Source organism: Oryctolagus cuniculus, chromosome X, assembly GCF_964237555.1.
Source record: "Oryctolagus cuniculus chromosome X, mOryCun1.1, whole genome shotgun sequence".
Classification (NCBI taxonomy): Eukaryota; Metazoa; Chordata; class Mammalia; order Lagomorpha; family Leporidae; genus Oryctolagus; species Oryctolagus cuniculus.
In genome coordinates this window covers 32,216,706-32,229,202 of record NC_091453.1, presented here as the reverse complement: position 1 = coordinate 32,229,202, position 12,497 = coordinate 32,216,706, and the positions used below count along the sequence as shown (strand labels likewise).

The following is a 12,497-nucleotide window of genomic DNA, read 5'->3' as shown; positions in this document are numbered from 1 at the left end:
TATTCCTTACCCATGTTTGACGACGGTGTTTGAAGGATTTTTGTCTGTTTTCCCCTCAGAATATACCACAGGCCTAATAACTTGTAAGATGTAAGTGTGTGTGTATTTTATTTTATTTTATTTATTTATTTATTTTGACAGGCAGAGTGGACAGTGAGAGAGAGAGAGACAGAGAGAAAAGTCTTCCTTTGCCGTTGGTTCACCCTCCAATGGCCGGCGCGGCCGGCGCGCTGTGGCCGGCGCACCGTGCTGATCCGATGGCAGGAGCCAGGTGCTTCTCCTGGTCTCCCATGGGGTGCAGGGCCCAAGCACTTGGGCCATCCTCCACTGCACTCCCGGGCCACAGCAGAGAGCTGGCCTGGAAGAGGGGCAACCGGGACAGAATCCGGCGCCCTGACCAGGACTAGAACCCGGTGTGCCGGCGCTGCAAGGCGGAGGATTAGCCTAGTGAGCTGCGGCGCTGGCCAGTGTGTGTATTTTAAGGTAACCAATGAGTGTGCAGAAGCAGTAAGAGGATTGCAGGATTTTTTTTTTTGCCTCTTTCTGAGCTATTGCTAGATCTTATATTGGTGTGAGTTTTGTCCTATATAAACTTGTCTACCTTGAATGGAAGGAACTACCTGCTACTCATTTCTCCACATCCAGCTCTATGGTCCCTCTTGCCCAGGCTCCAAGGATGAATCCAGATGAATATAAGGAGATGCTTCAGGGCCTGAGAACAGGTATTTAGGACTGTGTTTTCTGAAGCCGAATTAAGCAGAAAGCATCTTAGATAGCAATTTTCATACTTGATTTGTTTCCATTGTAAATCTAAAATGATCTTCTAAGGTACCATCAGAACTGGAAGTGGGCTGGCGCTGTGGCTCAATAGGCTAATCCTCTGCCTGCGGCACCAGCACCCTGGGTTCTAGTCCCGGTTGGGGCGCCGGATTCTGTCCCGGTTGCTCCTCTTCCAGGCCAGCTCTCTGCCTGTGGCCAGGGAGTGCAGTGGAGGATGGCCCAAATCCTTGGGCCCTGCACTTGCATGGGAGACCAGGAGAAGCACCTGGTTCCTGCCATCGGATCAGCGCAGTGCGCCAGCCATAGTGCGCTGGCCACAGTGGCCATTGGAGGGTGAACCAACAACGGAAAAGGAAGACCTTTCTCTCTCTCTCTCTCTCTCTCTCACTGTCCACTCTGCCTGTCAAAAAAAAAAAAAAAAGAAAAAAGAAAAAAAAAAGAACTGGAAGTGACTAGCTGAATCATGAAGTAGCATACTTGGATTAAATAAATTAAAATGATTGGTTGAGGCCAGCGTTATGGTGTAGCAGGTACAGCTACTCTGTCTGTGATGCCTGCATCCCATATGAGCACCTGTTCTAGACTTCCGATCCAGCTACCTGCTAATGCACCTGGGAAAGCAGCAGAATATGGCCCAAGTGCTTGGGCCCCTGCACCCACGTGGGAGACCCAGATGAAGCTCCTGGCTCCTGGCTTCAGCCTGGCCCAGCCCTGGACATTGTGGCCATTTGGGGAGCAAGCCAGTGGATGGAAGAATTTTTCATTCTCTCCCTGTCTCCCTGTCTCCCTCTCTCTCCCTCCCTCTCTCCCTCTCTCCCTCTTTCCCTCTTTCCTTCTCTCCCTCTCCCCCCTCCATCCTCCTTCTCTCCTCTCTGTAGCTGCGCCTTTCAAATAAATAAAAACCAGATCCTTTAAAAAATGATTGGTCTAAACCTCAGCTTTAAGTGAAGTGAGCACTGATGCTGGAAACCTGCTTGACAAACTCCCCCTTTTCCTTTAAAAATTCTCTTACTACTTTGTAAATTGGGAACAGCATATTTGGGACTAAAGTGACTGCCTTCCCCTGGGTGGCCACTTGAATAAACCTGTTTCCTTGCATCAAAAAGAAAATGATTGGCCTATTTACATCTCCTAGTACACATTGTGTGCATGCATGCGTGTGTACACACACACACACACACATGCGCACGCACGCACTTGCTGTAATTTTATATAATCAGCCTGAGTAGTTTTTATTGAAAACTTAGTCATACCTTGCTTATTTTCTCAGTGATTGGAAGTGCAGAGGATATTTTAAAACCATGACGTTTTAGGCTAAGTGGCCTTATTCAGGAGTGATTTCAGTTCTCTCTTGATGTAATGGAGGAAGTAAGTAGTTTCACTTTTCAGAGAATGTTAATATGTTTCTCGCATTCACTGTCAGACAATCACAATGTAATTCCTGTTCTTTTGTTTTATTCAGAGGCACTTTTTCAGAAATCTTGGGTCTATTCTGGCCTATGCCTTCTTGGGGACTGCTGTTTCCTGCTTCATTATTGGGTGAGTGAACCTTTGTCACATGAGCAAATCAGCATCCTTTCCAAAGGGATGAGATCCACATGGATGCACAGAGTCAGTATTTTTGATGTTTTTCATGATGGTAGTTAGAATGGACAGTTACACTGTCCAGTATGATAGCTATTAGTTGCATGTGCATAGTTAAATTAAAATTTAGGTTCATTAGGAACAGGCATTTGGTGTAGTAGCTAACTAAGACACTAATGCCTGCATTCCATGTCAGGGTGCCTGGGTTGGAGTCTGGGTTCTGCTTCTAGTTCCAGCTTCTTGCTAATGTGCATTGTTGGAGGCAGCAGGTGTTGGCTCAAGCAGTTAGATATCTGCCACCCAACTGGGAGACCTGGATTGAGCTCTTGGCTCCTGGCTTTGGCCAGGTCCAGCCCAGGCCAAACGTTGTGGACATTGGGGAGTGAACTGACAGATGGAAGATCTCAATATCTCTCCCTGTCCCCGCCCCTGTCCCTGTCCCTCTCCCTCATCTCTTAGTGCCCGAAAGTAAGGAAGTACACAGAAGACAAACAGAAGGATGTGGGTCATGTCAGAGGGACACAAGAAAAAAACGTGTAAAGCCACTGTTTTCTTCCTTTCCATACTTTACTCTTCAGAAGTCACTGTGTGCAGCCCATATGCAAAGCAGGGTGGGAAGGGCTAAGCTACATCAAGGTTAACATTAGCAGTGATAAGCCGTGATGACAGTGTGTACCCTTGATGTATGATAAGGATACTTGACTGCTCTTGTCTTCCACCCAAAAACATATTACCTCAATGGACCCATGAGATAAAAATTAGGCAAAGCTGAACTGTAGGGCATTATACAAAATATCTGACTGGTACTCCTCAAAAATTGGTAGGCAGTGACACAGTCCTCACCACAGAGAGTCTCATTATTAAGAGGGTTGGCTGTAGGCTACCATGAGTCAGTTCCCTGACTGTTTTCACTCCCCTAACCCCTACAGCTGCTGCTACCACAGGCATACATGCACATATGTACCACACTTTAAAAAAAAAAAGATTTATTTATTTGAAAGGCAGAGTTATAAAGAGGCAGAAGCAGAGAGAGAGAGAGAGGATCTTCCACTCACTGGTTCACTCCCCAAATGGTTGCAATGGCCAGGGCTGGGCCAGGCCTAAGCCAGGAGCCTGGAGCCAGGAGCTTTTTCTGGGTCTCCCATGTGGGTACAGGGACTCAAGCACTTGGGCTGTCCTCTGCTGCTCTCCCAGGCACATTAGCAGGGAGCTGGATTGCAAGTGTAGTAGCCAGAACTCAAACTGGTGCCCATATGGGATGTTGGCTCTGTGGGCATCAGCTTTACCTGCTATGCCGCAGTGCCAGCCCCCACACTTTTGTAATATGTGCACCAGGCCTTTTAATACTCCCCACTCCTCCCACTGTGTAAGCTGTAGGAAATGTGCTCCAGCCAAGCTGAAGATGTAACTTCGATGTAACTTCGATCCTTCTTAGATCACGTCATATCCTGCACAGCATAAGAAGGGGTGCTGCGGGCCTACCTGGCTCGTGCGAAGAGTGAGAGGCCAGATGCCTGTGTTTAGAGAGATTGGCCTCTTTCCTCTTTGAGATAATCTTTGACAGAGGAGGCAGTAATAGATCAATCACTGGGATCTGTGTGATAAGCCCATTTTTTTTTCCTCTGCAGCTTCCAGTCCAGTCGTTTCCATGACTTTAAATATACTGTTTTAGAACCTTGGAGTTTTGCAGCAATTGATTGCACATTGTATGGATTTCTCTCTGACCCAGTTGCTTAAGATGCCTTTTCTTGTTGCTAATTAAACACCTTACTTCATTGCTGCTGTCGTTGTTAGTGAACATGCCTTTTAAAAATAAAAAGTTCAGGGGCTTCAACAAGATGACCTTAACCACAGACCATTACTTGGTACTGAGGTCCTGTTTGCCTGTGTTCCTGGGAAGTGTGCATCCATAGCAGCTGCCTGGTGGTTTCATAGATCTCCCTTCCAAGTACAGTGTGCTAGGCTGCTTGAGTTATCTTCACCTGACAGGTTTACCTTGCCTTCTTATAGAAATCTCATGTATGGTGTGGTGAAGCTCATGAAGATTGTGGGACAGCTCTCAGACAAATTTTACTACACGGATTGTCTCTTTTTTGGAGCAATTATCTCTGCTACTGACCCGGGTATGTCCATATTTGGTTTAATCATTATGATTTTCTGTTACTGAGATCTTGGAGAATTTGGGGCAATCATTAACTTTGGTTGCAATAGGGAGACTGTAGTATTAACATGGAATGGTAGAGGAAGTGACTGGTAGGAGAGTTGAATAGATGTAGACAGCCATTCTGAGAATGGTATACATTTCCCTTTTATTGTTGTTGTGGTGGTGGTGGTAGAATGCACAACATAAAATTTGCCATTTCTGCATGTATAACTCATTAGTGTTAAGTCTGTTCACACTGCTGTGCAACCAAGCTCCAAATGTTTTTCATCTTGCAAAATTGAAACTCTACTCATTGAACACAACCCCTTCCTATTCTCAGCCCCTGGAAACCACCGTTGTACTTTCTGTTTCTATGAACTTGCTTACTCTAAGATCCCTTGAATAAGCAGAATCATGGTATTTGTCCTTGGGTATCTGGCTTATTTCATATTTAGCTTGACATTCTCAAACTTCATTTGTGTTATAGCATATGTCATAATTTCTTTCTTTTTCAGGCTGAAGAATAATCCATTGTATGTCTATACTACATTTTGTTTATTCATTCATCTGTCACTAGGCCCTTGGGTTGTTTACACTGGTATTTCCTTTTGCTTTTTATTTTAAATGACTAATTCGGTCATAATTTTTACAATTAGACTGTTTTCTTTTTCAGTGTTGTGCTTTTGCCCTCTTTTAGGAAACATATAATTTAGTTTAAATAATACCTTTTCTTAGTGGAAACACATGGGTACCTATAGTGAGTGTAATTTAATTTGTAATCACCTTTTGTGCTGCGTTCTTGCATGATTGCACACTGTGATGTGGTTTCTTAGTCATAAATCTCTTACCTTGTTTTTTCAAGTGTTAGTTGAACCAGTTCTTAAAAGTGGAATTATTACGTGCCACACCTTCCTCACAGCTCAAAAACAAAAAGCTCTCCTCTGTGTTGGAACTTACAATGAAATCTGTTTGCATAAAGCAGATACAGCTATTCTTTTCTCCAGTGCCAACAATTGAGGGTATGGCCAGCCCTTCATGTCTGCAGCTTTTGCTTCCTTGGGTTCAACCAACTGCAGATTGGAAATATTGAGAAAAACATTCGTATTTGTACTGAGCATGTACAGACTATTTCTCCCCTTGATATTATTCCCTAAACAACACAGTATATTAACTGTGTACAGGGCCAGCATTGTGGTACAGTGGGTTAGGCTGCTTCTTGTGATGCCAGCATCCCATATCAGAATATTTGGTCCCGGATGCTTTGCTTCGGATCCAGCTCCCTGCAAATGTGCCTGGGCAGGCAGTAGAAGGTGACCCAAGTGCTCGGGTCCCTGCCAGTCACATGGGAGATCTGGATGGAGCTCCAGGCTCCTGGCTTCATCCTGGCCCAGCTCTGGCTGTTGTAGCCATTTGGGGAGTGAACCAGTAGATGGAATATTCTCTCCCTCTCTTCCTCTCTCCCTCTCTCTCTCACATACACACATACACACTCACTTTCTCTGCCTTTCAAATAAAATCTTTGAAAAATAATTACTGTATATATAGCATTTACATTGTATTAGGTATTATAAGTAATCTAGACATGATATAAAGTATAGGGGAAGATGTGTGTAGCTTCTGTGTGAATGCTATGCTATCTCATATAAGCGACTTGAGCATCTGCAGATTTTAATATCCTTGGGGGGATCCTGGAACCAATGCCCCATGGATGCCAGGACAAGATCATCATATATCTTAAGGAAAGAATATGGAGAAATGCTGGCCCTGTCCTAAAAGTGGGTATAGAAAAATCTTAATGCAGACAATGCCCATTAACATTCTGGACAGTAATAACTTTATAGATACTAAAATTCTTCCTTGACCATGTCTTCTGGGGGCCCTCTAGATCAATGTTACCCCAGAGATATTTCTGTGAAGGCAGGTATGTTCTGTAATCTACACAGTCCATTATCATAACCAGTAGCCACATGTCATTATTGAGCATTTGAAAAGTCAGGTAGTACAATTGAAGAACTGAATTTTAAATTTTACTTTATGTTAAATTTGAATTTAAAATTGTTTTTATTTGAGGGGATTGGTAAAGAGGGAGAGAAAGAGTGTATACAGAAGTGAGAGCATTGAGCACTCCCCTATCCACTGGTTCCCTATCCAAATGCCCGCAACAGCTGAGACTGGGCATGGCTGAAGTCAGGAGCTCAGGAATTTGATCCAGGTCTCCCACTTGGACAGCAGGACCCCAGTTACTTGAGCCATCACCACTGCCTCCCAGGGTCTTCTGGGATTAAGCTGGAGCCAGAAGTCAAACCCAGGTACTCTGATATGGGATAAGGAAGTTTGACCACGAGGGCTAAATGCCAGCTCCATATTGCAATTTAAATAACCACGTGTGACTAGTGGCTACCACACTGGACAGCATAGCTCTAAACAGTTGTCGTGGTTCTGAAGAATCCCAGTATTCCAAAGCACACTGACCTCTCTTACACCCTGCATTTTCTTACAAACACCCTAAGTGAATTAATATTGAAAATGTGGCTGATTGAGGCACCCTGGTTTGTGAAAAGAAGGTAGGATGTGAAAACACAGGCCTCGGGGTGAGTGGCCCTGCCAGTTGCTGCTCAGGACCCACTTTGTCCTCTCCCATTCGGTTCCTCAGTCATAAAAGCAGAAATAATGCTTCCTGTTTCCAGGGCTCCTGCCTGGGATGATTAAATGAAATCACACATGGGCAGCACTGAGTCTAGCATCTGCTGTGTTGCTCTCTATCCACCTGTGACTCAGGCAGAGATTTCTCTGCTGTTCTCCTGATTTTTAAGAATGCAATAACAGGTCATCACTTAACCCAAGCATGCTTCCAAAGGGCACTGTGAAGGGTAGCTTTATTATTTTAATATTGCACCATCTGTGACTACCTCCAGAAGTGTGTCTATTGGGAAATAAATTCTTCACAAGTCTAAGAAAGGTATTTCGTCTGAAAATACATTGCTAGTGATGTCCGTGTATAACTTCTTGCTAGGACTTCAAGCAAAGGGAGGTTAGTGTAACATAAAGATTGTTGTGATTGTCTTCTGAGCTATTAGTGTTGCTTCACTTAATTAGATAGAAAGGCTTACTTTTCCAGATTATCTTTATAATTGTTTACTTGCCTTTAATGTGTCAATGCTATGGTTAGAAAATAACAGAAGGCATTACCATGTCTCACCACTTTTATTTAGCCTGTGAAGATGGGCACAGTAAGGGTTATAGATAAATGAAAGTTTTAGAAAATTGAAAGTTTAAACTTATTAAACATCAGGACATTAAGTTTAACTGCTTTTTAAATGGAAATCTTTCTAAGATGTCGAATGTTTTTGGAAATTAAAAGTGGTTTACTAGCCTCCTAAAAATCCATTGTTTGAAAACTTGAGTCATAAAAGAGATAAAAAAGAAAATTCAGTGCAGAGTTAGAGGGGGGCCACAGATTAGAAAAGTGTAGTGTTGGGATATGGAGAGGTATTGCCTGAAGTGAAAGAATAAGAGGGCCTCGTCCCTGATATACTGTACTTGGCTTGAGATACTAGTCTTGGGTCTTCCTGTTGAAGGTGACACCATATGTGTGGGTTGGTGTAGGCTGTTCTGTGGCTGGGAGCCCTCCCTGTTCTGTGGTTATGTCATGGGTGCCATGTGCCACCTTTGTGGACTGTAGCTTTGAATGGATCCACAATGAAAGAAAGAAAATGTAAGTTTCTATTTCTACCACATAGTGAGTTGCTGGGCAGCTATCAGAGAAAACAGGTGCTGTTTCTTTCTGCAAACCATTATGGGGCTTCCCCTAATTTTAATCCTAACACTTTTACACCCATTGAGTTAATCAGCCTTACTCAAAGGTGTCAAAATCTAGCATCTCTGTTGTTCAAGACTAATTCTGTAGTTACATCACTTAGGTTCGTCGATCTTTTGCTCATCCTTTGAGACTCAATGCCAATCTGCCACCTGCCTAGTCTTTTGTCCCAGACTCCTTCAGTTACCTGTTCCCACCATTCTTTAAGTCTGTTTGCTACATGATGGTACTTTTACTTTGTCCTGCATGTTTGCAAGTGCTAAGTGCTCTTTGGTAAACAGATGCAGTATTTAAGAACAATTAGTTGAGTGAGCAAATTTCAGGTGCTTAATTTCATCTTCTTCCTATATCTGCTGTTTGCTGACTTTTCCCACTGAGTTTTAAATATAGGTAGAGTGTCTCTTATCTGAAATGCTTGATACCAGAAGTGTTTCCGATTTTGGAGGTTTTTTTTTTTTTTTTTTTTTTAATTTGGAACATTTGCAAAGATGTTACCAATTGGGCATCCCTAATCTGAAAGTCCAAATCTGAAATGTCCCCAAATCTGAATCTTTTTGGATGTCCCATTGGTGCCCAGAACGTTTCCGATTTCAGAGTATTTTACCTTTTCCTTTTTTTCTTTATCATTTTTAAAAATTTATTTGACAGATAGAGTTAGACAGTGAGAGAGAGAGAGAGACAGAGAAAAAGGTCTTCCTTCCGTTGGTTCACTCCCCAAATGGCTGCTGCTACAGCTGGCGCTGCACCAATCCGAAGCCAGGATCCAGGAGCTTCTTCCAGGTCTCCCACGTGGGTGCAGGGACCCAAGCACTTGGGCCATCTTCTACTGCTTTCTCAGGCCATAGCAGAGAGCTGTATCGGAAGTGGAACAGCTGGGCCTCGAACTGGCGCCCATAAGGGATGCCAGTGCTTCAGGCCAGGGCATTAACCCTCTGTGCCACAGCGCCAGCCCCAAGTATTTTACCTTTTTAAATCAGGGATCTCAACCTGTATCTCCATCTGTGGTCTTCAGGCACTTCATTGCAATTTCTTAGTTCATGTCCAGCAGGACACAGCTATTGTGACTCTGCTGTCTGTCTGATTTCAGCCGTCTTGCTATAGCTCGGGAGGGGGACAATCTGTTGAATCCCTTCCCTGAGAAGTCACTTTACCCAGTCTTTCATTGCCACTCCATCCTCTTGGGGTTATCAGCACCCACTTTCCTCATTGTGGCCACACACAGGCTTGGTTAGGAGGGACAAAGCAGAGTTTCTGACCTCATTTTAAGGTGAAGGGCAAGCAGAATAAAACGAATAAAAAATTCAGACCAGTTCTGTGTTCATTGTTACTCTTATGAATTATGCATGCTGTCTTAGTTTTTTAAAGATTGGTTTATTTGAAAGTCAGAGTGACAGAGAAAAAGAGAGAGATCTTCCATCTGCTGGTTCACTCCCTAAATGGTACCAACAGCTAGAGCTGGGCCAGGCCAAAGCCAGGAGCCCAGAACTTTATCTAGGTCCACCACATGGGTGGCAGAAACTCAGATACTTATGCCATTACCTGCTGCCTCCCAGGCACATTGTCAGGAAGCTGGATGGAAAGCCAGGACTTGAACCAGGCTCTCCAGTATGGGATGCAGGCATCCCAAGCCGACTTAACCCACTGAACTACAGTGCCCTCCCTGATATCCTTTATTAATATGGGTAAGTAAGTTACCTATGGGTTATTTTTTTTAACTTTTATTTAATGAATATAAATTTCCAAAGTACGATTTATGGATTACAATGGCTTCCCCCCAATACCATCCCTCCCACCCACAACCCTCCCCTTTCCCACTCCCTCTCCCCTTCCATTCACATCAAGATTCATTTTCAATTATCTTAATATACAGAAGATCAGCTTAGTATACATTAAGTAAGGATTTCAACAGTTTGCTCCCACACAGAAACATAAAGTGAAAAATAATAGATGATTTTTTTAAATGATGATGAAATCAGATCAGACCTATTGTCATGTTTAATCCCAGTGAGAGTCAAGTTGGGAGTTGATAATTTCTTTTTTTTTTTTTTTTACAGAGGATCAGTTTAGTATGCATTAAGTAAAGATTTCAACAGTTTGCACCCCCATAGAAACACAAAGTGAAATATATTGTTTGAGTACTCGTTATAGCATTAAATCTCAATGTACAGCACATTAAGGACAGAGATCCTACATGAGGAGTAAGTGCACAGTGACTCCTGTTGTTGACTTTACCAATTGACACTCCTGTCTATGGCATCAGTAATCTCCCTATGCTCCAGTCATGAGTTTCCAAGGCTATGGAAGCCCTCTGAGTTCTCCGACTCTTATCTTGTTTAGACAAGGTCATAGTCAAAGTGGAGGTTCTCTCCTCCCTTCAGAGAAAGGTACCTCCTTCTTTGAAGACCTGTTCTTTCCACTGGGATCTCACTCACAGAGATCTTTTTGCCAGAGTGTCTTGGCTTTCCATGCCTGAAATACTCTCATGGGCTTTTCAGCCAGATCCGAATGACATCTGCCATTCTATGAGTCTGCTGAGTATCTCACTTCCCATGTTGGATCACTCTCCCCTTTATTTATTCTATTGGTTAGTGTTAGCAGGTACTAGACTTGTTTATGTGCTCCCTTTGACTCTTAGTCCTTTCATTATGATCAATTATTTTTTATTCTTGGTAACTGTGGAGTTTTAGGAAAACCATGTTTCAAAGTTAGCAGGGCTTTTGGAAGTCATGTAGCCCAATCCCTCACTTCGCTGTCTTTGGGCTTTGCTGTGTGCTGAGTTCTCCCAGCCAGTTGGTGGCTGTGTCTTCTGTTTGTCCCTCTAGATCTACCAGCCACCCTTCCCCACCCTCCTCTCATCCCAGGAGGCTGGCTTGTACAGAATTTGCCTTCTGGGTCTCTGTTGGGAGTTGTGCACAGGGGAGTGCCAGTGGGACGTAGGGAGGAGGACAGAGCTGCAGAGTTCCTACAGGCCTGCTGTGCCCCCTTGTTTAGGGGTCACAATGCCTCTCAGGTTCTGGTAATTACACTCCTTCCCCTGGAACTTTCAGGCCTGGGGATGATAAAAAACAAACAAACAAAACAAAAAACAAAACAAAACAAAAAAACAAAAAAAACTTCCTTTTTCCAGCCTCCAGCTACTGCATTCTCCCTTATTATTTCCCTGTGCTCTGCGCACAGTTGTAGAAAGGACCCCTTTATTAAACTCAAATCACTGTATTTGAGGGCCCCCTCTGTTTCCTGCTAGGAGCCTGATAGTGCTCTGACCTGGGTCTCCTGGGCTCTGATTGTTGAGATTAGCCTCCATCAGGCTGACGTGCCCATGTCGCTGAGTGACTGACATGGGCAAAGTCCTCCTGTGCTAACGCCGTGGATATGCTGTGTGAGTGAGGGATAAAATTTCTCTCTGGCCAACCATTGACATTTGGGCAATTTCAACATGGTAGTATAAAGCAGCTCATCATACAGTACCTGATTGACCAGGTCTAAATGGAAGGCATGATAGTACTGCCCACCTTATAGGTTTTCTAAAGTGTAAAATTCTTTGCATAATACCTGCTTCATGGTAAGGCCTCAGTAATTGTTTTATCACTGTTAATTTTTCTTATACATTAGATTAAAAACAACACTTTCTAAAAATATTTATTTATTTGCAAGGCAGAGTAACAGAAAGAGATAGCTTCCATCTGCTGGTTTGCTTCCAAATGGCCAGAACAGCCAGGTCTTAGCTAGGGTGAAGCCAGGAGCCAGGAGCTCCATCCTGATATCTCCCATGGATGTCAGGGACCCAAGTACTTGGGCCATCATTGGTTGCCTTCCTAGGTGCATTAGCAGGAAGCTGGATCCTAAGTACAGAACTGGGACTCAAATGAGGCACTCAGATATGGGATGTGCATGTCCTAAGCAGCAGCTTAACCTGCTACATCACAACAGCTGCCCTAAAGCAAGACAATTCTTACATCAAATAATGACAAACCAGTAAAGGTGATAAGTAAATATTGTTCGTGTAATAAAGAATTCAGAAAATAACTTTTTAAAGTCTAACCCCTAATTATCTCCTTTTGTATAGAGACAGAGAGCACTTTTCTATCTGTTGGTTCACTCTCCAAATGTCCTCAAAGTCAGGAAAATGGAACTCAAACCAGGTCTCCCATGTGTCAGAGACCCAAGTACTTG

The 12,497-nt window shown here is 43.5% G+C and overlaps 1 protein-coding gene across 2 annotated transcripts in view; it reads left to right on the top strand.

Moving 5' to 3' along the window:
- Positions 1 to 12,497, top strand: part of SLC9A7 (solute carrier family 9 member A7) — a 167,024-nt gene that overhangs the window by 92,667 nt on the left and 61,860 nt on the right. For both annotated transcript variants that reach the window (XM_008272522.4, XM_008272523.4), the window contains exons 4-5: positions 2,243 to 2,319; positions 4,375 to 4,487. In XM_008272522.4, the coding sequence (XP_008270744.2) occupies positions 2,243 to 2,319; positions 4,375 to 4,487 (190 nt within the window). The remainder of the gene's footprint in view (positions 1 to 2,242; positions 2,320 to 4,374; positions 4,488 to 12,497) is intronic.